The sequence below is a fragment of the Phyllopteryx taeniolatus genome, chromosome 20 (genome assembly GCF_024500385.1).
Source record: "Phyllopteryx taeniolatus isolate TA_2022b chromosome 20, UOR_Ptae_1.2, whole genome shotgun sequence".
NCBI classification, from domain to species: Eukaryota; Metazoa; Chordata; class Actinopteri; order Syngnathiformes; family Syngnathidae; genus Phyllopteryx; species Phyllopteryx taeniolatus.
The window spans coordinates 4169902-4195235 of record NC_084521.1 but is presented as its reverse complement, the minus strand read 5'-3'; the positions used below and the strand labels follow the sequence as shown (position 1 = coordinate 4195235).

The 25334-nt window shown below is 42.7% G+C and overlaps 1 protein-coding gene and 2 long non-coding RNA genes across 4 annotated transcripts in view; 2 read left to right on the top strand and 1 right to left on the bottom strand.

Moving 5' to 3' along the window:
* Positions 1 to 5585: 5585 nt before the first annotated feature.
* LOC133470539 (uncharacterized) lies at positions 5586 to 10086 on the top strand. Its single transcript, XR_009786015.1, has 3 exons — positions 5586 to 5803; positions 9429 to 9569; positions 9956 to 10086. It is a non-coding gene; the product is annotated as an uncharacterized LOC133470539 (long non-coding RNA).
* The window catches only part of slc4a2b (solute carrier family 4 member 2b), a 36220-nt gene continuing 17298 nt past the window's right edge, over positions 6413 to 25334 (bottom strand). Inside the window, exons 5-26 of one of the 2 annotated variants that reach the window (XM_061759012.1) lie at positions 24701 to 24860; positions 23663 to 23889; positions 22476 to 22579; positions 21084 to 21292; positions 18565 to 18701; positions 17629 to 17718; positions 16472 to 16652; positions 15476 to 15611; positions 15095 to 15296; positions 14427 to 14535; positions 14160 to 14344; positions 13580 to 13790; positions 13294 to 13500; positions 13067 to 13215; positions 12691 to 12885; positions 11881 to 12138; positions 11661 to 11750; positions 11425 to 11591; positions 10272 to 10525; positions 9996 to 10165; positions 9425 to 9598; positions 6413 to 9135 (exon numbers count right to left, since the gene is read on the bottom strand). In XM_061759012.1, coding sequence (XP_061614996.1) covers positions 9055 to 9135; positions 9425 to 9598; positions 9996 to 10165; positions 10272 to 10525; positions 11425 to 11591; positions 11661 to 11750; positions 11881 to 12138; positions 12691 to 12885; positions 13067 to 13215; positions 13294 to 13500; positions 13580 to 13790; positions 14160 to 14344; positions 14427 to 14535; positions 15095 to 15296; positions 15476 to 15611; positions 16472 to 16652; positions 17629 to 17718; positions 18565 to 18701; positions 21084 to 21292; positions 22476 to 22579; positions 23663 to 23889; positions 24701 to 24860 — 3696 coding nt within the window. In that variant the 3' untranslated portion in view covers positions 6413 to 9054. The remainder of the gene's footprint in view (positions 9136 to 9424; positions 9599 to 9995; positions 10166 to 10271; positions 10526 to 11424; positions 11592 to 11660; positions 11751 to 11880; positions 12139 to 12690; positions 12886 to 13066; positions 13216 to 13293; positions 13501 to 13579; positions 13791 to 14159; positions 14345 to 14426; positions 14536 to 15094; positions 15297 to 15475; positions 15612 to 16471; positions 16653 to 17628; positions 17719 to 18564; positions 18702 to 21083; positions 21293 to 22475; positions 22580 to 23662; positions 23890 to 24700; positions 24861 to 25334) is intronic. The other variant, XM_061759013.1, reaches the window with a different exon arrangement.
* LOC133470538 (uncharacterized) lies at positions 13614 to 14864 on the top strand. Its single transcript, XR_009786014.1, has 2 exons — positions 13614 to 13769; positions 14112 to 14864. It is a non-coding gene; the product is annotated as an uncharacterized LOC133470538 (long non-coding RNA).

Sequence of the window (25334 nt, the reverse complement as noted above, 5' to 3'; positions counted from 1 at the left end):
TATGTACAGAATATACACGAAGAAGAGCTGCAGTATTTTTAGTTGTTTTTCACAGAGGATAAAGAATATATTTCTTTGAATATTGTTATGTTGTCTCTCTACCTATGTTACTGCACCGTTTGTATTTAAATAGTCGTTGTTTCAAGTTTTTAACTACCGCAACGTCGACGGTAGTTTCGTCAACCCATCAATGGCATTTTTTGCATTCTGTGTTAGCATTAACCTTTTGTCAGACAGTTATGTGGTGTTTGGTTAAATACGCAACCTGTAAATGTGTTTTATGTTTAGTTTTAGTGTAAACTTCAACTGGGAGTGGCAATAAACACCTCGCAACTCAGGACAAAAAAAAAATCTCGTTTCACGAAAAAAATCGTAAATCGGCTCAATCCTAAATCGAGGTATTATTGTTTATTACATGCACAACCCAATGAAATGTCATTTCTGAACGTCACAGGGCAAAATAAAACCAAATGACTCTTGCCATGAGTGAGGAAAAAGCATGGAATATATGCAAAATATCTTGAAATTAATTTAAACTAATTTTATATATTTATTGTACAAAATGTTTCCCCCATTTTTCTCAAAAGTTCTAGATGGAGAATAAAAATATTTCAATCGTGTGATGTTTAAAATCTACTCGGAAGCCAGAATGAACCAAACAAGTGTTTTCACATTGCATTCAGGACACCCTTGTTCATTCTAACATCTAGCTTTGGTTCTTAAAATATCCCATAGAAAGAGAAATGTTTCTTTCTCGTATAAAACAAATATGCAGTATGGACCTAAAACTCACAGTTTGGTGTTAATCTGCAGAATTAAAAATAGAAGAAGAAGAAGAAGACCAAGGATGCAAGAATGAACAAGAGTCCCTGAATGCAGCATGGGCATAAGTGATGGAAAAACAAACCCTGCAAATCCCCACTTTTGGTTTGGGATACACAATGATAACCCTTCTAGCATGTCTCTGGAAAGTGTTTATATATAGATTGAAAAAAAAAAAAAAAAAAAAAAAAAACCCAAAGATGACCTCCCGAATGAGGGAGGTCCCTGGGGTTACCTCGGCATCCAACTTTTCCAGACTCCTCAGGAAGCGAAAATGATGGCGCACGCCCGCGTGAGAGTTGAGATGCACCATGGCCAGGTCCACGCCCTTCTTGTAGTCCGCCGGGAGCAGGTCGTAAGCGTCCTGGGCCTCGGCAGAGCGCCACACGGCTCCCCCGACGCAGGACAGCAGCAGCAACGCAATCACCGCCATCTTACTGGAGAGTGCAACTGAGTACGCTGAGGGGTGAACAACCTTTTGTGTCTGTTTGCTGAGTCGAAACAAGTCCTGGACTCAAAAGAGCAGCTCCCACGCCAACATTTTTTTTTCTCTCCCTCTTCCTGGAAACCCACCACCCCCGTCCTCCCCGGGGGACTCGGAGCAAGTCTTGACAAAAACACGCACCAAAAACATGACAAACGCTGTTGTTATGAGACACTTGGATTACTAATCCAAGGCCAGTATCCCATAAAGAAGCCTCAAAAATATTCTGGGGGGGAATGACACATTCAAGATGCAGTATACAAAACATACAAAGTTTGCGCAGTTTGCCATGTGACCCAAGTGTTGCTTCAGGCAAACAAGTGAATTTAGCATGGTTAGCATTTGGCGAGATAAACTACAGTTAAGTATATAAACCGGATACAATGCTTATACATTTAATTTTCTCCTACGATGTGTGTCAAGATTGTCCCGCCGCCACTGTTGTAAATAATGAATTTGTAGTACCATTATCCTGGTGACCATCATGTCCTGAAAGAAGAGTCCAGTGTTATTTTTTAAGCAACATTTTTCAATCAATCAATCTGATTTTGGAGATGCGACGTTTCCACCCGACGCCAGCGATCAACTGTATGCTTGTACGCTCTATTTGTATGCGTTGGTGCTCCGTGTGTGTTAAAGTAGCATTTGTTTGAAGTCGTATTTATATGAAGTTGTATTTCTAATTACCATAAAATCATTGATCTATGAAGTTTCACATATGTTAGCATTAAGGCAGCAGAGTTTCAGAAGACAATGAAATGGTTTGGTTGGACATTTTGGTGTTTAAATATACAATGTTTAGTTCTCTTTTGTTTTATATGGTAGTTTTCTACTAAACTTCAACTGGGAGTGACAAAAGAAAACAGCTTGAAGCAAGTACGCTTTGCCTCTTAATTGGAGAATTGTGTGAGCGTGTCTTTACATTTCCCCAAAGTGATGTTATCCAATAGTCTAGCATTTTATGACAGAGAGAGCGTGAGAACAGGCACACAGGAATACTTTTTAACTGTTTGTTTTTTTTCCCCTTAATGCTAATGCTAACACATAATGGGAAACACCTACGTGGTGGAGGAACATGTAAACAGATATCAAAATACCCACGGCCATATATTCATTATCGTCTCCAATATTACTACTGAGGAGTTGCTACGTCTCCTCTTTCTGCACATACAGTATACTTATGTTTGTATTATACAGCCCCCTGGTGGCTAAGGTGTACACACAAGGAGCAGTATAATGACCATTGAAGTGAAGCAAAAATTATGACAAAAATTCTTTACATTCTATTTATGTGATTATTGTATGTTTTTATGTATTTTGTGCTACTTTTACACATTAAGATATGCATTAAAGTTTTTTTTTTTGGGGGGGGGGGGGGCTCAAACGGCTTAATGAAACTACCATTCATTTAAATGGGGAAAGATACATTGAGATTGTGAACTAAATACATGCCACATGTAATGAAGATGATTTGTCCTTCAGAGGGTACAAATTAAGTAAATCCTATTTTCACAACTTCGATTTGACGTGACCCGCCGGGGCGCCGGCTTTCAATTAGAAGCCGTTTGATGGTTTCGGTCCGGGTTGGTTTGTGACTAATGTGTTTGGATGGATCAACGGGCAGCGCATCATTAACGCGTTGAAGGATATTTGACATAATTGAGCGCAAAGCGGGACCCCCGTGGACCTTTGGAATTGTTTTTCAGGCCGAAGATTCTTCTACTGCAGTGGTTCTCAAACTTTTTACTCAGAATACCACAGAAAAAAAATACCTAGCTCTCCAAGTACCATCATCACGACTAGTATATATTTTAAATTCTTTCAAATTAATAAAGTTAGGGCAAATTAGGTCACTCATACCGACAAGTCTAGACATGCTACAGAAGATGAACTTTGGGCACTTGCCAATGTATACGCCTTTGTTTTTCCACAGCACTTATCTACATTCTAACATTTTGCCCACATAGTTCACTAAATAATTATACACAAATACAAGTAAATATTTCTAAATATTCCTGTTTAGATCAAAACAATTCTCCTCGGTTTCCCTTTCAATAGTCTTTATCCTGCTTTATCAATGCCATTACTCACTAGTGCCCATCTGTAGTGGAGAAAAGAGTTATTACAAGTTTGTTGTTTGAAGCGTAAAATTACGCCTTTATCTTTACGCCTCACTAGCGTCTAGCTTGATTATGCTTCTACTACATGTTTTGGGTATGAGTTTCCAAAATCAAACAAACAAATGTGAGACTTCAAAGTTGTGTTTCTACTGCTTTAAATACTCTTTGGTTCTCCTTCGATTCTTCTTTGCTATTCTTTTTTTGACTTTCTGCTTCCCTGCCACTGTTAATCATCAGCGCCTAAAGAGGAGGTAAGTGGTATTGCAAATTTCTTTAGCATTCGTTTACATTCCGATATGTCATAAACTCGTACATCGACATGAATGAGTTTTTCGAGTTGCGAGTTGTTGCTTGTTTGATTTTTTTTTTTTGCTTTGTGTTGCGAGCCATAACTCACTCACTCAGCCACACCCCTTAAAGGCACACATTCATCACACAAATACTAAAGTACATACAGTAATTACACTTTATAAAACCAGTTTATTGCTCTACATTCTCTTTTGTTTTTATACAATACAATGCTATTTTTCTTTAACTTTTTTGTGGGGACTGGAACGAATTCATGGCATTTGAGAAAATTGATTTGATATATATTACTCGTAAGTCAAGTGTATATAGATATAACAAATGCAAACAAATGAAATATTATTGAACATTTTATAGTTTGAAAAAAATATTCATCGGTTCTCTTTCGATTCGTCTCCTAAAATAGTTTTAGGTAACGTCCCGCTATTGCTCACTAGTGCCTCGTGAGAAGCTAAGTGGTACTACTTTGTTCCGGTGGAGGCCAGAAGGTTTGTCGCTCCGTTGCTGTACGCCAACCGGTTGCAATGCTCCATTCGGCTAACTCGCACCTCCTTAAAAAAAACCACCCCAAAAACATAAAAGTTAAGAAACAAGTTAAACTGGCAATGAGTAATCCACAAAGTGACCCACCGGGGTGACGGAGGGCTTGTGGAGACAGTTGAGGTAGGGTTTGGGCTCCGGCTCGATGTCTCCGCGGAAGGTTTTGTAACAAATGGCGCAGTCAATCATGGGCTGCACAACCCCGCGAAAGAAAACAAGTGAGAACAAATGAGTCCGATTTTCAAATTTCCACATTTTTGTTTTGGCCGTTCCACTCACGACGTCATTCCTGAAGCTGCAACCCACGGGATCCACGGTTCCTTTGGGGCATCTGGTGGCCTTCAGGTAGAAGTGGTGGTAGATGAAGACCACATCAAAGCCGGCCTGAGGGTGCGAATGGGATAAAAAGTTATTTTGTGGAAGAAGTGGTGCAGATACAGCAACAGTTTTATAATATACAACACTACAGGAAGGAATGCTGTATATTGTGTATTTTCTAAGCACAAAAACATAAATTATCTTAGGTTCTCATTCGATTCTTCTACCACTGTCTTTATTTGCTTCCCGCTTACTACCATTGTCGCTCACTTAAAAGATTAACGTGTAGTAGTTTGCCTGGTATAACAGGAGTTAACTGGTACAAACTTATAGTTTATTCTCATTTACGGTTCCTTTTTTAAAGAGTAAACAAAACATCACCTTGTGTTTTTATGCTTGAAAAACTATTCGTTTCGTTCTCTAATCTTCGAGATAGTCGTTGACTTCCTGCTTTGTCACCGCCATAGCTCACTAGCGCCCCAACGGCAGAGGAGAAAGGCGGTATTATAAGTTAGTTGAGGTGTAGTTCGCCCATTAAAACGGACATTATTTGGTACAAAAAGTATATTTGTATTTATTTATTTTTGTGTTTTTAACTGAAAATAAAACACAATGTTGTGTTTTAATGCTTTAAAAAAACGCTTAATTTCGCTTTGGATTCTTCTTTGCTAGTTGTCGACTTCCTGCTTTGTCCCCACCATTGCTCACTAGCGCCCCATTGGCGTGGGTGGGGGGATGTTGTATTACACGAACGTTTGGGACAGCATTTATCGTTCTATCATTTTCCATTATAAGATATTAATACCTCAACGTTGGACTGCGTGACACTCCTGAAGAAGAGAAAGTGGTTCCGGATGCCTTCGTGTGCGCTGAGCTTCTCCAGGGACAAGTCGACGCCTTTCCTAAACGTCTCCTCGAGTTTCCCGTAAGCTTCTTGCGCCTCAGTGGAGGAGCACAACAAAGTTCCTCCGACGGTGAGCAGCAGTAACAAAGCGGCCATCTTCTGTCGTCCCTCGTTTGTTTGTGTTGTAGGGGGTTGGTCCTCCCTCCCCTCTTCTACCTTCTCTGTCCCGGGAACATACTGCCCTCTTTTTTGCCACGACCCTCTTAAAAAAAAAAAAAAATCTGAAAAATGTGGAACTGGAATGCTTCCCCCTGACTTCTCTCTCCATTATTTGTTTTTAATCGTATTGGATACTCTTTTCTATTTAAGGTATGTATGTGACCACTGACCAATTTGTCAAAGTTTGGGGGGGAAGGCAACCATCAAGTCCCAAGTTACTGTTGCAAATAGAGGGAGTCAGACCCCACTTCTGATACCAATGTGGTGAACATCTAACAGGCAGCTGGATCCCACTTCTGATACCAATATCACAAGCAACAGATATAAATGGGAACTATCAATCTGATACCAATGTGGCGGGCGACAAACACATAGAGCCCACTTCTGACACCAATGTGGTGAGCGAAAGACAATTTCTGACACCAATGCCATGTGATTGATTAGTCCCGTTTCTGACACCAGAGTGTAGATCAATTGATAGATCCCACTTCTGGTACCAATGAACTGAATGACAGGACAGAAAGTGCCCGCTTCTGAAACCAAAATGGTGGGCCACATACAGATAGATCCCACTTCTGATACCAATGTGGCTGGTGACTGACAGTTCCCACTTCTGGGACCAATGTTATGAGTGACAAAGACAAGACATACATCCCATTTCGGATTCCAATGTGACCAGTGACAGGCACAGATCCCACTTCTGACACCAGTATGGCAAGGAACAGACAGATAAGTAGACCAAAAAAAGGACACTGGGAATAAATGAAAATAACTTTTATTTGTCATCAATATTTGAAGCATCAAATGTACAAGGGAGCTTCAGTAGTGGCCGCTTGTGTTCCATAATCATCATCGAGACATACACAGAACACCTTCACATCATTCACAGGCACCACAAGCAAATATTAAAACTAAACATATGTATGTGTGTGTTTCATCCCAATAAGAACAAACAGTAATGCTTGTAATGCAACAGCTAAATATTTGTCTCTCTTAACCACTTCATGGTCCCGCAGGCACTTGAGTAACAGGACACCATTACTTTTTCAGTTTTTTTTTTTGGGGGGGGGGGGAGGGCAAAAACAAACAAAAACTTCATCAGCCTCCCCCTCTTGCTCAATAAACGCTCGTCTTGTTGCCCATTTTAGGACAAACGGTGGAATGCTGGTTGGATAAATGATTGATGGACCGTTTGGCACTACTAACTACTGCAGCAAAAAAATAAATAAAGTGACAACCCCTCAACATTTAATATCCCAAATAATTACGGTGTGTGCTCAAATAACAAAAACGTTTTAGGGACCAAAAATAAAAAAAATTATGTACATTGTGTCATTAAAATAAACAACCAAGTGAGTGCTTGTTTTTGTCTCCCTCTTGTGGTTATTTTGACATTTTTACTGGGTAGTCAAGTAAAACAGCTGGCTTGACAAGCTAACTCGCAAGCTAAGACCATTAGATAGGCTAACCAGCATGGCAAGGTAGCTAGTGATTATAGATGCACCAGTTAGGGTGACTAACTACCAAGCTAAGTTATGTAGCTAGATCAGCTAGCTTGACAAGCTAACTAGCAAACCAAGGCTCAGAGTTTGGAGAAGGTAGCTTGATACATTAACTAGCCAGTAAGATGGATAAACGTGATGAGGTAGAATTATAGATGGACTAGATAGCCTGACAAGCTAACTAGCAAGCTAAAATAGACAAACTAGCTACCCAAGTTAATCAGATGGATTAGCTAGCCTGACAAGCAAAATAGGCAGCAAAGGATATAGCTAATGTGGAAAATGTGGCTGGCTTGATGAATTGACTAGCTAGAAAGATGGATGGATGGCTAACTTGTAACCTGGAATAGACAAGTAGCATGGTGAGGTAGCTAGATATTATAGAAAGACTATCTGCCTCACAAGCTAACTAGCAGTCACCAAGGTAGACTAGCTAACTTAACAATCTAAGACAAGCTAACTGGCAAGCAACTACTTAGCCTGTCTGTCTGTCTTTGCTCGTGAGGTAGCTTGTCAAGCTAGCTAGTCATAAATAATCGCTTCCCCAGGCAATGTTGTAGCTCCCTATTTAGCCTTTCAAGCTAAATATTGTAATAATATAATAACTTATATAGGCTTAAGTAGTAGCTCGTTTGTTAGTGTGCAAAGCTAACTAGTCTAAGACAATAGCTTTGATAGGCTTAGTTGTAGCTCGGTAGCTATCGCTAGTTAATTTAAGATAATTGTAATAGCATGGATAAACTTGGCAGTAGCTTGCTAGTTAGCTTGTCAAGGTAGCTAGAATAATAATAAAAAAAAAAAAATAAAAAAAAATCACTTGAGCTAAGTACGAGTTTGCAAGCCAGATTGTCAAGATAGCTAGTCCAAGATAATAGAAAGCATAGTAGCAGCTTGTAAATTAGCTTGTCAAGTTTACTAGTTCACCGTATTTAACTTTTTACAATATTAATGTATTGCGTTGTCCAAGCCTTAGACCAAAGACTATTTTCTGGGACTATGTGGCAGTCAAAAATTTTCTGACTTTTAAGATAACTAGTCTGAAATAAAATAACTTTGGCTAAATGTGAGCTCGCTAGTTAGGTTTTCAAGATAGCTAATCGAAGATAACAATCGTTTTATATGCTAGGCAGTTAGTTTGACAAGCTAACTAGTGGGCTAAGATATAGTGGACTAAATAGTAGACCGTTAGTTAGCTTGTCAAGCTAAATTTTAGTAGTAGACCAGTATATTTTGTGTTCCTTATCGCTAATTTAAACATACAGTGCATGTCATTTGTCATATGTGACGATTTTGATATGTATTGGGGGGGGGGGGGGGGGGGGGGGGGGGGGGGTGGACACAGAACAATGTGGAAAATCGCAACAAATCACTCCCAGTTTGCCAGTCTCTACGACAAATGTTAGTAGATTAAAAACAATCACACTGAGTTACAGACATTTGATTTGATGTCTTCATTTAAAAAACAAAAAGTGCTACTGGCGTCGAATAAAGTGAAAAGCGAGGCATCCAGATGTCCTCAAAGTACACACTTTAGTAGTTCCTTCATATAAGGCACTTGATGGTAAGGCAGCGGTAAGTCAGTAAGTAAGTCAGCATGCGAACATAGCGGAAACTTTCCCATATGTTCATCACATATTCAATGTGAATCAGAGCGAACCTTTCAGGGCGAAAAAAAATAGGATCATGTTGCGTGTCGATTGAACGTAAACGTGTCACAGCGTTTGATTTGCAATCCCCTGAAATACAGTATAATAATAGTTCTATTAGAAGAGAAAAAAAAAGTATACTGTGAACACTTGTTGACACGACACGCAGGCAGCAGGTGAGGACGTCACTGGGTGTGCTGCGGGGGGCCTCCCAGTGGGTGGCGCTACAGGGGGCTGAGGCGGAGGCGGTGGCTCACACGGGCATGTGCATCTCGGAGTACTCGTCGTGACACTCTCGCTCGTCAAACGTCGGCTCGGCATCGTCCGCGTCCAGCTGGAAGGACATCACAATTTTGCTTTTTTGGGCGTAAAATATATAATAACATCATATAATACATAATTGCATTAAAACAGTACTAAGAATAAGAAGTAAATAAAATATAAAAATTATAAATAAGACATTTTAAAATAAATTAAAATGAAAAAAAAAAAAAGTTAAACATTTAACGTAAAATTGATACAACCAAAAGCAAATTAGAAAATACAAACTGATAATAAAATGTAAAATAAACAAAAATGATAATAAAATGTAAACTAAACAAAAATGGTGTGGGGGTACATACGCAGAGCATCTCGCGGGAGGTGAAGATGCGCGGCAGCAGGAACATTTTGACGGGCACGGTGAGGATGAGCACAAAGGGGAAGGCCAGCGACACCTGCGTGGACATGACGGCCCACAGCACGACCAGGCACACCATCTGGATGCAGGTGAACAGATGCATGCGCAGCGTTCGAACCTGTAGTGGGGAAAAAAGCAGACGACAAATTCGGTTCCTCCCCAAGATTCAAATGTACATTGATGCGTATATTCATAGCCTAAGTTTGGGACGGTGTTTAGAAAAAATACACACTACAGTAAAAAAAAGAGAGGGAAAGTGACATGCTAATTTTGCCAGCCCCGAAGATTTCATAACAGTGACAAACCTCGGGTTTCATCCCTGAGTTTAGGGGGGAAAAAAAAAAACCCTAGAGGGACCAATATTTGAGGGAAAAAATGGACACGCAAACTTTGCCAACCTTGGGAACTTCATGTCATTCCCTTTCTGCAAGTCTGTTTGTACAATAACAAATGTTAGATTCATATGATTTCACAGGATGGACACAATTCTCGTATTTCTTGCGTGCGGCTCCCACCTTGCGGACGTAGCTGTGGTCGGGGTGGTACTTGGGCGGCATGAGCAGCAGCATCATGCGCTCGCTCAGCTGGATGCCGTTGAGGGACATCACGCCCATGTAGAGGAAGATCCCGAATAGCACCGCCAGGGGGATCTTACGCAGGAGGTCGCCGATCACGATGGACATGCCTGTGGAGAGGCGGGACCGAATTCTAGTAATGACAGTTTGTTGACGGAGTGCAACCGGAGCGGGTTCATCTCCGGGTTTCGCTTGTCAGATCGGGACGACACCCACCGACCATGAGGGACACCAGGAGCCCCGTGACGCGCTGCTCCTTCACCTCCTGGATGCGGGGCTTGTCTCCAGGGGCTACGGCCTTGCTCATGACGGTGAGCGCATTGACGTGCGTCACCGAGCGCACGGTGGCGGCCGCCATCCACGGCAGGCCGAACAGCGCCGAGGCGCCGCCCAGCGCCACGATGAGGAGGAGGTCCAGATGGAAGCCCGAGCCCTTCACCAGCATGCGTTCCTTTTTGCTCACGATCAGCCTGCAGGGAGAAACAAATCTGTCATATTCCTTCAAAAAGTTATCGAAATATTTGTAAAATATTGAATTGAACAAAGTTTTTTTTTTTTTATAATAAAGATATATTTGAACATATACACAATTAATGTCGATACATATTCATACGTTGTAATAGCTAATTTTATATTAGGAGTAAAAAATATTTTTAAAAAATTGTTCAACAATAGTATGCAAATAATTGAATTATTAAAAATTATTTAACATACCAGCAAAATAATATTATAATATAATTAATATTCTCATATACACTGTATAGTACTACTAATAATAAAAAAAAAGACTCCTTTATTAGTCCGGCAAAGGAGAAATTCTGGATATGAAATTCACATTTTTTAAAACATAACATTTACAGTATTTCTATATTTTACAATAAATATAATGTATTAATCATTTTAATTAATATTGTAATGTTACTATAAAAATTCATAAAAAGCCCTCCAAAAAATACCTCGGGTAAGTAATTTAAAAATTATTACAACATACCAGTAATGATATAATGATAATACAATAATCTATATTATCTTATATACATTATAATTAATTAAACTATAGACTAATATGCTCCTTTATTTAGGGAAAATCCAGCATTATGCAGTACGTTTTTGCTTATCTTGCAATGCAGCTGTTAATAGTTTGTGTAGTCTACTTTGCCAACATTTATTATTGTGCGTAGATGCCAAATGGTGAGTTTGTGCTAAATAATTGAAGTACTGAATATTGTCGTTTATGTAACATGGGTTCATGATTGTATACATGCTAGATGCACGGCATCGCTACTTTGCTGATTATTTTTTGTCCGTGTCGTTACAGACCACAGTAGATAAATCAGCTGAGAATGGCGGAAGGTTTGTGTCCACTCACGTGGTGATCTGAGTCTCCATAAAGATGAGGATGAAGACCAGTAGAGCGGGCAGGCAGCACGCGAACATCATCCAGACGGGGAACTCTCTGTCGGTTCCCAGCGGGCTGATGATCCAGCCGCGCTTGTCGGGCTTTGTCACGGAGAAACCGCTTGGAACGTTCAGTTTCTACACCCAAATGGAAAGGTCTGATTGGCTTGTTCCGAAGCGACCTGCTTGGAATTAGTTTTGTCTTACTTGTGTGTATGTGTCCTCCAAACTGTTGTCCACCAGCACCATGAGGAGGATGGCGATGGGCACCCCGAAATCGCCGATAATCCTGCGTAGCTGAGGACACAACACGGGAGCACTAAGGATAACTCGTGCACTGCTGTTGTATTGCGGGTCATATTGACCCATGAAGGTTTTTTTTTTTTTTTTTTTTAAATATATCAACAAAACAAACATAACATATTACCCTTCCGGGAAAGAAGGCGCTGTTCTTGAACTTGCGCAGGTAAAAGGCGATGAAGAACGTTCCAGCCATGAGGACCAGCGAGAGCAGCGCTGTATTGGGTTCGCCGGTCGGGCCGGCCATCTTGGTCACCTCGGGAACGCCGCTGATGTTGACGGGCGCCGTCGTGACGTCTTGCACGGAGGCGTTCTGGGCCGCCGTGTCGTTCGAGGGCAGGAGCGGGTTGAGGGAACATCGCGTCAGAGGATGCTGCGTGAAGATCTGCCCGGTGACAAGACGACTTTATATTACTACACGTCCGTAAGATTTATGGCTCATTGTCATATAATTTGATCACTAACGGTGAAAACATGGCCCACTGAATGTCCTTTTGAAAATACTGTATTCATTTGACTGATATGAGTATTTGAATTATTGTCAGTTTTGTCATGGATTGAGTTCAAATCTGGTGATCTTTTGTGCTGTTGTAAGCATTTTTATTTTTATTTTTTAAAGCGCGATTGTTCCTATCATAGCTTCCGCTCAATTTGTAAGAAAAAAAAAAAAAAGAAAAAAATGGAGCTACTAACGTGGAAGAAAAAAAAAACAAAAAAAAACTTAAGCCTGGATAAAAAAACTCTCAATCCAATAAACATTCAAGTTCAATCTGTCAATGGAGATTTGAGCTTCACTTGTTAGAAAAACACTCTCATTTCAACCCCGAGTTCTGAACATTGTCCAGGAGCGATTAAGTCCACTCTCTTTAGCATCAAGGACGCAAACACTCCGGTGGGCCAAACTTTGCTTTTTTTTTCTCTTTTGCTTGTTATTTACCCTGCCGAGCTTCAGGAAGGTCTCGCAGATGAAAATGAGCGAGATGAGGAAGGAGAAGATCTCCTGCGTGAAGCGCGAGACGAAGCGGACCAGGAAGCTGCCCTCGAAGGCCACCGTGACGAGCACGATGACCACCAGCCACACGCCAATCCACACGCGGCCCGTCAGGTACTCCATGTTGCTGGACTTGCAGAACTGGGGCCACAAACTGGAGGTTACAGACGCGCGCGCGCACAAACAAAAAAGTCCAAAAATGGCAGCTACAGCAACAGCACAACATGAACACAAGCAAGTTAGGGGCACTGTTACGTACGATTATACAGGTAACAAGATTACAAAATTGAATGACAAAATGCATGTCGTGGTTTGGACTTACAGAGTAAAAAGATTCTTCGAAGACCAAAAGTGGTCCAGAGAAGCCCACAACCAGCAGAGGCTGCGCTCCCAGCAAGCAGAAGACGACGCCCTGCACGGCGGTGGACACGATGAGCTCCGAAACCCCAATAAGCCCCGCAGTCTTCTCACCTGGGAGCACAAACACACACAGTTAACGCCGCAGATTCACAAGAAATGTCAGCGCCGGCGGCTTTTTGCGGCGCTCACTCAGCAGGCCTCCGAACGTGATGGCCGGCGAGAGCGCGGCGAAGTAGATGAAGATGACGGCGGCCATGCACTGGCTGTTGAGGGCATCCTTGAAGTCGCTGACGTACTTCGGGTAGCGCCGCCTCACGTCTCGAAGCAGGCCGCCAAAGGGCCGCCCGGTGCGCTCCAAGGGGTCGTCTGACTTTTTCAAAGGCGTGATAAGGGCTTCTGTGTGGAAGACGGGTGCGGAGGTTATTTCAAGTTACTGAACGTGGTCTCCTTCGTCCTCTTTTTGTTCGAGGTCTACCTTTTTCCTCCAGGCTCTTGAGTTCGTCGGCCAGCAGCTTCCCCTCCTCCCGCTTACGTATCATCTCCCGCTGGAATCGAGCCACGGAGCGCAGCAGTTCGTCTCCGCCCATCTCCGACGGCGGCAGCACGATGCTGCAGTCCAGGAAGCTGTTGATGGCGTTCAGGAGGTCCTGACGGTCGTCCGCCAGGTAGGCCGCCTCGTGGAATTGCTGCATGCGTATTCAAATCGGGAACTTTCGTCAGTCTTAAACCAATGCGGGGGGGGGGAATTACTTTGTTCACATTGTCGACAAAATTGGATGTAACAAAGAAACAAAGGCCATTTTCTTGTACTGTACTGTTGTAATTATTGTGAAATGTATTACTTTAGCTTGGGGGGGGGGGGGGAAATCAAGTGTATTATTGTAAAATTAAAGGAAAGCCTCATTGCGCACAATACTTTTTCATCAAATATGTTGTAGATGACCACAATGCATTCATTTATCATGGATAAGGTCAGGTCTAATTAAACTGTGAACTTTATTTTAAAGGAGAAAGGACAATAAACAAGAAAGGAAACGACATCTCTGTGGGCGCACCTTGTCGGACATGAGCGTGGAGATGGAGCGTCCAATCTGGTGGTAGTCCATGCTGGTGGTGGCGGGCCCCAGCAGGACGAACAGGAAGCGGACGGGCACGGGAACCTCCAGCACCGACTCCAGCTCCACGGCCTCCTGCAGCCGCACAAACGCCATGGTGGGCTGCTCCAGGAAGTCCACGCTGCCTGGAACGCGGCGGAAACGGCGGCGGTCAACACCTCGGAGGACGATTTAAGGCCCCTTGTTCATTTGAGATCGATGACTCACCCACAAGGACAACGGTGGCCTCAGCGTTTTCTGGAATCTTCTCGAGCAGCTTGAGCTCGTGCTTGGACTTGGAGCGATGCATGCCCGACACGATGGCGGGTTCCTTTTGCTGGAGAGGTGGGACATTTTTAGAATAGTGAATCTATTCGGGCTTACGAATAGCATCTATGTCTAGACAGACAATATAACAACACTCACAGGCATATATTCTTTATCCTCTGCAAAGAACGGCTAATATTACAGTCATACTGAGGAGCAGAGACCGTCTCCATATACAGTACAGTGGCTTGTAACGCAAAACACCTGTATTTCAAATCATCTTCCACATTGAAATGATTGGAAATGCCATTAATCCGTTCCAGCATCCCAAAACCCCCAAAGAGTAATAATGTCATTAAATAGAATGAAAAGTATTAAACGTAAGTTTGTGCATCATGATGTAATGCTTCAATCCACTTTAATGTGCGCCTCATCCTGGTGTGTCTGCCTTGGACACCAGAGGGCAGTAGAATATAGTCATACAGACTGACTATTCTCAGTGACTAAATAAGCTTCAATAAGTAAATTTTTTCACAGAGGCTTTGGTTGTCTACATGTGTTGCTCCACCGTTTACGTTCAAATATGCTTTGCTTTAAGGCTATACACTAAAAGTCGCTTCCCGACGTACCGGCATGTCGTTCTTCTCCACGTCGACGTGCGTGTCACAGTCACCCGCCGCATGCGCGCTGCTCATCAGCGGCTCGGTGACGGAGGGCTCGGGCGGGTGGGCGTGGTTGGCGGCGTGGTGGTGGGTCATGAGGCTGCCCAGGCTGGCGGCCGAGATGTTCCTGGGAAAGGGGCTGCTGTGCTCCTTGTCGTCGCTCGGATGGCTGGGGAGAAGACATTTTAGCAAAACAACTACAGAAGGACAAACATTCCGTGTGTCCGGGGGGGGGGTTCATTCTTCCAGACTCTTGGACGAAGTTTAATCTTTGAGGAATTTGCGGGGCTCGGATGCGAGGAAATGAACTCGGCGGTAGGGGAGGACCCCGATGCGACTGGCGCTCACCTGTGTTTGAGCAGCAGGGCCCTCAGGACGTTGGCGCGGTCCTCAGCTTTGATCTGGTCCGAAATGATCATCTTCTCCACCACCTGGTGGGCGATGCCGGGCAGCGTTTTCTGGTCCAGGTCCAGCAGCACCGCACCTGCACACACACGAACACGCGCAAACGTACAGCTGAATGTGCAGTGTTCCCCTGCTATATCATTCATGCCTTCATTATATTGCTGATTTTTAAGTGAGCATTTTTTATGGGTTTTTACAGTATACAAGCAAGACAACATTTTTAGTTGCACGCTTTGAGTGTAGTAACACGTAGTGTCGCAACATGCCGAGCAAGGAGAGGAGGTGGCGAAGGTCCCCACCTGATCTTCACGAGTAGTCGTCGTTCCCACAGAGCGGACTGAATATTTGCCTTTGATTATTGTTTTTTGCTCTGTTTGTATTCGTTGCTGCTCTGCGTGTGTTGAAGTAGCAATTCTTTGAAGGATTAGAATTATCATAACATCTATGCTGGTTTCCAAAGCCTGTCTATGGTTTTCCACATTGAATGTTAGCATTAAGCTAGTAGACTTTTAGATGACTAGATTTGTTCAATGAAATTTTGGGTTAAACATTTTGGTTTGAATATATAATGTTTAATTCTCTCTTTTTATGTGTCGGTTTTACAGTAAACTTCGACTGTGAGTGAAAAATAAACAGTTTGAAGAAAACATGATTTGCCTCTGTGAATGACATTAATATAAATCTAACAAATATTAGAGACAGTTTACTTGTCACATTTTAAGAGATTTTCAAGGCTACTCAAAACCTCTCATTCCCTAAATGCAACCGTTCAGAGTGGGCAATTAAACAAGTTTGAGACCTTTTGCAACAGTATTTTGATACATCTTTGTTGTCTGTGGCGTTTTAAGACCTTTGATCCCATCAAACCCCCTATACTGTTCTACTACAAAAACATAGTCGAACACAGAGGTTTACGTTCACGTCGTTTCAACCTCCTACCGTGCGAGATGGTCCTGCGTAGCTCCAGCAGGCTGCGAAAGGACAGCGAGGCCACGTGCGGCTTGCCCCAGCGCTCCGTCTCCTCCTCCACGTCCTCCTCAAACTTGATCCAGCGGGCCGTCTCCTTCCACTGCATTTCCTGGTTCTTGTCCATGGTCAGCTCGTTCAGCTCCACGAACACCTGAAGGGGGGGCGGACGGACAACGACACGCGGTCATTCCTGTGGAAAAACTAACGTGCTTGTGAATTAAGTATGTACAAAAACAGGTTGCATGCTTGGTGAGTTGGTTGTCCAACTTTATGCACCAACTTTAGGAATGTGGGAGGAAGGAATACCGGAGAAAAATTATGCAAGCGCAGGGAGAACATCCAAAACTTACCTAAAATGTTTAAAAAAAAATAATAATTCTCAAAAACTAAAGGCAAATGTATTGAATTCAAAAGTTAAATATAACTGAACTGAATTTAGGCAGTGAAGGCAAATGTATTGAATTCAAAAGTTAAATATAACTGAACTGAATTTAGGCAGTGATTCTTTCACTTACCACTACAAGTACAACAAATCAGACAGATGGTCCAGGTTGTTTGTAGATGAGGTTAAAAAAAAAAGAAAAGATAAGATGTATGTAAATAAAAAAAAAATTATATATTTTTTTCACACACCATTTTGTAATTATATATAACAACGTTTGCATTTTCTCATGAAAATGTATTAATTAACCAATTATTTAATGCAATAAACAAATAACACATTTAGGGAAAATGGCCATATGAATACAACAAATATCACAGGTCTATTGATAATGTAAATGCTAAATGTTGCGTCGATGGCATTTTATAATGAACCACTCAGGATTTCTGTTGTCTGTGTGATGTTATTGGAAGAGAATATGTTAATATTAGAGTTTTCCTGGTACCTGGTCTACCTAAATGAGTGGTAGGTGGCTGGCCACTTAAGGGGATTTCTTCAAAGCACTTCAAACATCGTGCTGACAGACAAACAGAGCAACTTTTGTAAAAATGATCCAGTATTTGTTAAATATCACTCCATGCTGACGAGGCTGCTAAACAGCGCCGTCTGTGCCGTGCGCCGCCCGCCGCATGCCTTTGAAATCACGCTCACACCTTGCTGGGATGTGAGCCACTCCCAGCCTCACCTTGTACGTGGCGGCCATCACGCTGGCGCCCGTGTCCAGCAGGACGCCTTTGGGCCGAGAGAAGGAGCGGTACAGAACCACCGGCGTTGGCTGAGGGGGGGAACGAGACGGAGGACTGAAAGGCCGACACGAACTTCTCGCCGACGGGCTGGCCATGTATGAGAATTTGTGTGCATGTGCGTTAATAAATCATAACGGGAGGAGCGCCCGGTGTCCGGTTGCCTAAGCCCGGCCCTTGTTCGCTGGTGTGGAAGGAAACAAGTCATTCATTCATCTTTAATCGACCAGCCACCCATCCACAAATTCCTCCCTAGAGATGGAGGTGATCGCAGAAAGCATGTTAGTCTGGAAAGTGTTGAGTTGTCACAAGTATTATTCGTGAGACAACTTCAAGCATTTACGTTAGACTGGACAGTGGAACCTCGGTTCACGAACTACATCCGTTCCAAAATTCCGTTTGCGCACTCATGACTGTTTGCGAACCGGGGTGCCGATGATGGACGGACGCCTTTAATAGTGCTTTAAAAATAGTCTGATAACTATTGTTGTGTGTTGTTGTTTTTGGAGTACTTGTAGGTTCTGGAATCTGGCAGGCAAATGGAGGCTTTATTGCCCACTTTAGTTAATGATAAATACACAATGGTAAATCGTGACAGGAGAAATTTTGGTCACCCAAAGTCATTTCTACAAGGCTATTAAACATTTTGATGGCCAAAAGAGAATCTACACCGACAAGGCACAATAGGCACACCTGCACGATCTAATGACATCCAATACGAGCTCCATAAGAAATTCTGACGCAATAAAGATAATGTAACGTGTAGTGAGTCTACTGTAGGTTATCCCCGATGTGTCCCACAAAGCATCTTGAAAAGTAGAGGACAACAAGTGGTCACTAGAATGATGCAGTACGGTATTGATGGGCTTTCGTCTTACCTCGTGCGGCGTGCGGTCCTGCTTGCGGCTGCGAGTGGCGGACTCCTTGTGGTCCTTGCCCGTGTGCACCACCTGACCTTTGGTGCTCTTTCGGACCAGGTGTCTGCGTACGCCTGGAACATCTTCGAAGCGATGGCCTGGTGGCGGAGAGCAGAGGATCGATTAAAGTTTATACAACTGCGCTATATACCATACTGAAGTTAAAAAAAAAAAAAAAAAAAAAAAAAAAGTTGAAGCCACTTTTTCACATGATGGTCTTACCTTTTTCTGGGTTGGTAGGGCCTATGTAACAAACTGTAATGCTTCTGATTCTGTTCTGCATTGACTGACTCATCTAAGGCTGTCCTGTGTTCCCGTTCACGAGCCGTCAAAGGACTGAGAGCGTCCAAAGCGAGGCAGATCCATCACGCCACGCCCGCCGGCCTGGCCTGGCGGCTCTTAAAGGGAGAGGGCGGACCCTTGCCGCTCACACAGGTGAGTGCGCGGCAAGTTTTTTGACCAATTGGGGAAAAAGTGGTCATTTCTTGACCGGCGCCTGACCCCCCCCCCCCCCCCCCCCCGCCTGAAGCTATCAAAGTAGATCAGCGCACAGTAGCGTTAATTTGCTTGGGGTGGAACAAAAGGGGAGTAGCTGCGATCTAATAATTCCTATTGTTGACCAGCAGCCAGGCACAGAGCCGCTTTCCCAGGATGATTTACAGCACATGTGGCAAAAGTACTGACACTCTGTACTCAAGTGGAAGTACAGATACTTGTGGGGAAAAAAAGACTCAGGTAAAAGTAGAAGGACTGAATCATTCTTATAGCTGACAACATCAAGCAATTCACTTTAATAAGGCAGGATAATAATGATAACAATGAGGAATCTCTTCCTCTCTCTCTTAATTGTTCATGAGAACTGGTTCACGATCCTCCATGTCATTACAGTAGAGAAGACCCCAAGTACAAGGGTATGCGGTATAAATTCGGTCCACGGCATCAATTTGAACGCTACCGACCAATCGCGATAACTCGTCGATGACGTCGCCGTATAAGGCCTCAGTGTAAAAATGGCTTCGAGCACGTCTGACCACGGAGTTAGCGGTGAAGCCAGCCGTACATGCGTGCCTGCTTTCTCAGCTGCTCCAGAACTACCGGGAATGCTAGGCGCTAAGCTAACTTGCGGTCACTAGTGCGGCTAAAAATCGTGCGAAGCTGCTCCTCTAAGTCACTAATCCTCACCTCCAGGGCGGCGAATATGCTACACTTCTTACAAGTACGCGGAATAGCTAATCAGACAAAGAGAAGATGGAGGAGCCACGCTAACGTCTAAGCTAAGATAAACTAGAGGCGCATAAAACCATTAAGTGCTTGGGTGTTTCAGCAAACTTTACAGAAGTCTGGCTGGAACTGCGTAATCAACTACGAACAGCAAATTATCAAGTGCATTAAAGAGTCTAATAATAATACGACAGCTACACAGCAAATACACACGTCAGGAAATGAATCAGTATGTTACCACATACGTTAGCCGGGAAAAAACTTAAGTACAGATATCCGTTTTCACATGTAGGGAGCAAAATAGCAAAATGAAAGACACAAAGACAAATACTCAAGTACAGATACCTGAAAAATCAAATTAAGTACAGTAATACAGTATTTGTACTTAGTTACTTCCCACATCTGATTCATTGTGGTTAAAAGTCAGCACCGCGGCCGGGGAGAGATGACCCCGCTGGGAGGCTTGTGTCACTAAGCCCCGTAATGACCGCACAGCCCCACCGTCTGGCCGGAGTGGCTTTTTCCGACTTTGTTCCGCTAATTAATCGGGGTGGTGAACCCCGCGTCAGTCCGGCTTTGGCAATTAACCACCGTGCGGGCTCGGGCTGCCATCCAGAGGCCTCAGCTGACAGCGGGAAGGGCTGAATTCATAACAAGGGGACGGGGAGGGAGCGGCATGCCACATTCCCTGATAAGCTGCCCGGGACGTTCATCGCTCCCCACCCCTTGAACTGACCGCACGCTGGGTGGGGGCATCACAGGGCAAACCTGACTTCGGATTTGGGCGACCATCATTTTTAAGGTAATACAGTGGCGGCCTCGTCCTGATACCGCCTCTGATATGCATTTTATACTAAATACAGAGCAGTGATTAAAGAGCGAAATAACTATTGGAAAAAAAAAAAAGCTTTTGGAGTCATCATTGCGACATGGCAACTCAATCCAGCTCATCAGTACGGCACAAATATGAGTTGTTCTTCGCAGACGATAAAGCATATTACTGACTACTGTTATATTGTCTCTCTATAGGAGTTGCTGCACATTTGTGTTCAATCTGTTGTTTAAAGGGTTATAGCACCGCAACATGGACACTATTTAGAGTTAGCATTAAGCTAGCGGAGAGAAAGGATAAGCCATATAGTCATTTTTAGTAATTAACGTGTAATTTTGTGAAGCGACTGTGACAACTTGTATCTTAAGGCGAGTCACTTGTTTTTCAAAGCAAAAGCAAATACTTCAACAATCTGGTTCACACTCACTCTTGATGCCGTCCAGGTCGGCAGAGACGAGCGTCTGGGCCTCGCTCTCGTCGGTGGGGATGCGCTGGTACTTGGCTTGCTCGGCGCCCGTCATGTTGCCGGTGCGCCGCCGATCCTGCAGGTCGTAGCTGCGCCCGGTGGAGGACAGGCGAGCTAGCGGCGGGTGGTCCGATTGCGGCGGGCCGGGGACGTCGGACGATTCTGGCTTGCTGGAAGAAGACAAAATGTTTTGTTTTTTTTACAGTGCGAGAACAAAAGAGAGAAACCAACAATCCTGGGTTTTCTTATTCCAAGTCTTTTTTGCAGAAAATGTTCAGGTTTTTTTTATTGCTGCTCTGCTATGTCAAAACTACAAGTCAAGAAAGACCTCGTTGGGCTCTGTGCTGGCCATGTGTCAGTCCTGCTTCCTAATTTTGAAACATTTTAGCTGTGTTCATGCAAATGTACAGGATGAAACTTCGCAAGAGTGGGAATTCATGTCTGATTATGTAACTTCCAACTTCAGCTTTTTAAATATATCAGCAATACACTGTTTACATCAAATTGTACCTTTTGGCTCTTTTACCCGACTGAAACCGGGTAAAACATTTTTTTAAATTGATATTGTTTCCCTGTTATTTACTGGACTGAATCACACAATTTGGGTAAAATGGGTTTTATTCCAGACTCAACACTTGAAAATATTAGTTTTTCATGTAATTCTCTTTGTTTTATGTTTAGTTAGAGTTTTTAAAAAATGTTCACTATCTGCCAAACTGCTGCTTGTATAATAAAATAATAAAATAAAAACAAAAAACATTTTGGCCGAGCGACGGCTTGTATCTCAAACCCGCAAAACGGATCACTTGTAAGTCGAGGTACCACTGTATATAAAAATTTCAGGTTGTTTTACAACCCATGCATTTTGCAAACAAACTAGAATTTGAAGGGTTAAAAACTAAAAATGAATGGATATTTACATTAATGACAAGAACGGATGTTATTTGCAAACTTTATGCAGTAAAAGAAGCAAAAAAACCAACAAAAAAAACATGACAGCCTCGTGCAATTAAGGTAGTCAAATTGAACAAGGCCGCAGGATTAATGAACTCACCGTGCAACAAGTCAAAGCTATGTTATCTTCTATCAGTTGTGTTTCATCAAAACAGGTTCCAGCGAGCGGTGTGTACTTTCTGCTTAATCCCGGCCACAGACTCAATACAGTGACGCGGCGAGGGGTAAATGTCATAGGTGGAGCCTGGGGCTGATATACGGGGTTACTGGGGTGCATCGCGTCAACGTGCACAGCGGGCCCACTGGATGCCGGAGACATGGCAACGTACAGTGTGCGGAAAAAAACAAGACACACGCACACACACACACAATTAAAAACGAAGAAAAGGCCGCACTCACTCGGTGGATGTGCCGTCGTCAGCATCGGCTCCCACGGCGGAGTGCGGGACTACATCCAGGTCCCTTGTGGGGACGCCCACGCGGTCGTCATCGGACAAGAAGAACTGAAGAACGAGCAAAACATCATGTCAAAAGTGATGATGTTGACATTTTTACATCTTAAATGCCTATAATAATAATAATTCGTTACTCCTCAATACCCCCCCCCCCCATTCGTATTACGTACACGATGTACAGGTGCATCTCAGGATATCAGAAATGAGAAAAGTTCATTTAATTCAGTAGTTCAATTTAAAAAGTAAAACTTGTAGATTAAACAAACTACTTTTCAAAAGGACAATTCCTACCCAAATTTTAGATTTAAAACTATTTTGTAAAAATCAAACTTCCTGTGTTTGTAAATTTGGGTTTTTCATTAGCTGTAAACTATAATCATCAATATTAGATTAAATAAATACAATCATGAAATATTGAACTATGTGTCTATACACAGTGAACACCTGCATCTTCACAGTTCAGCATTCGTGATTTTGCAGATGATTTTGGAGGTGACCGTTAGCAGGAAACTCATTTATTCGCTGTTGTATGCTCATGCCAAAACAAGAACAGTATTGCTTTGGCGCCATCTTGGTACTAATGAACTGTTAAAACAAGTTGAAGAGCTTTATTTGGACAAATGTAGTCCTTTGTCACCATCTTGTGGCATCGATAGGCAATTACAGTACAGTAACCAGCTTTTTAGGGAGGCCGTCAATTACTCGCAAATTTCCGCTCGGTCCCGGTATCGCACGAACAGCGGGAGTTCACTGTAATATGACTAACTTTTTAAATTTAAGAGCTGAACTACATTTTTAGTTTTACACAATATTCCAATTTATTGAGATGAACCTGAAAATAACATTGTATATATTTGTATCAATATTTCTGTTGGGGCACATTTATTTCCCTCCTAAGATTAAGGATTAGTATTTCTATCCATCTACTGGAACAAATCTAAACTAAAATCAACCACTATACTACTACTAGCTACTTGTCAAAAGTAAAATCTTGTTTGATACATCATTATCATGGCTACTCAACCTGAGAACCACTCATGAATAATTTAGACAGTACTAAAATATTAATGATGGAAATTATGCAAACTACGCACAATGTAAGCGCTCAATTTATGTACGCGATGTGATTACCTCCACATCCTTGACCCTCGCCGCCTCCTCCGAGCCGGCGCCGGTATCCTGCCCTTCCTCCTCCTCGTCCTCCTCATCCTCGCCCTCATCGACGGGGCCGTCGCCGGGGGCGTGGCCGCTCTTTTGGTCCTTGTCCTTGCGCCGCTTCTTGTTGCTCTTCTTGCGGCGCCCGTCCTGGGGCAACTTGGACAGAGGGCGGTGGATGTGGTGGGACGAGTGGCGGTGGTCTGTGAGAGAATCCAAAGAAAGAAGGGCTTGCGTTAAAATACACTAGAGTACTAAAAAGACGTTTAGGGATGTTTGGCTTTTGGATGAACCTATAATGCACTATAACTTTTACAGGTAAACTTAATTTGACCTTCTGTTAACTGTTCAATATTTCAGTACATTTTGCACAACTTGCTGTTCTCTAATGGTAAAAGTCGCAAAAGGTGTTTTATCCATGAATGAACCAAGACATTTCATGCTTGCTCTTCACATTTTGACACCAGTTGTGAATTTTGACGTTCAGCTCTTTGTTAGAGAACAGAAAATTGTGCAAAAAGAGCTGAAACAAACAGTAGGATGTGCAATAAAATGTTAAGAGCGGGTCAACTTAAGTTCGCCTGTAAAGCTTTTGTAGTGCATTTTGGTTTCATCCTGAAATTTCTCCCGAAAGCCGAATATCCCTAACTTTTTGTTAGTTCAAAATTGCAGACTTTCTTTTCACAAAAACAAAACAAAAAAAAAATCACATTTTCAATTTAACTAATTCACTGCCATTGACGGCTATAGACGTCAAATGTTAACTGTGAGGTCTAGCAGTTTAATAGTTTTTGTCCCCTTTACATCAAGAAAAAGCAAATACAAATGACATTCAAAATCAGCTTTGCATTGTGATTTTTTTTCCCTTCTGGAATTTGCTGTACAGTATTTTTTTTTCTGATATCATACCAACTTTAAGAAGTATTTTCCCAAAATAAATTTGCATCAACTTCCACAGGGGAAAAAATCCTTATAGACGATGGGGGAAAACAAGTGCTTTCTCTTGGTGCTCACATTCAATGTCCTCTTCATGGTAGTTGTGGTGCTGCTCGTCGGGCACGGAAGTGGACGGTCTGAGGATGTGTTGGAAGCGCTGGACTCCTAGTGCCTTGTTCAGGTCGCCGTCGTCGTCCTCGTCCGGATGCGCCGGCCTGTGCGAAGACGACGGCTCGGGCTGCAAGGCAAAACGACAACGATGAGCACATGGCGTCCATCCATTTTTCATCGTGTTTGTCCTCACAAGCTGCAGCCCACACCAGCTGACTTATAGATAAACAACATTCACACTCGCATTCACCCCTTATGACAATTTAGTCTTCAAATGAAGCTATCATGGCTGTTTTTAGAATGTGGGAGGAAGCCAGAGGACCTGAAGAAAACCCACGCAAGCACACGAAGGCCTGAGCCCAGAAATGTTACTACTAACTCCACTGTGATCATGTACCTCCTTATTTTGTGTTTTTTTTGTTGGTTTTTTTAAACACTGAATGGAAGCACTGAATTTAAGATGTGAACCAATTAAAAAAATCTACCTTTTTTTCTCATTATATTTATGGAATCAGTCATTTAAATAAAAATCTACTTCAATGCTAAATGAATATCGCATTTGGGAGTAATATACTGTTAAGTTAATGAGTAAAATCCTTGA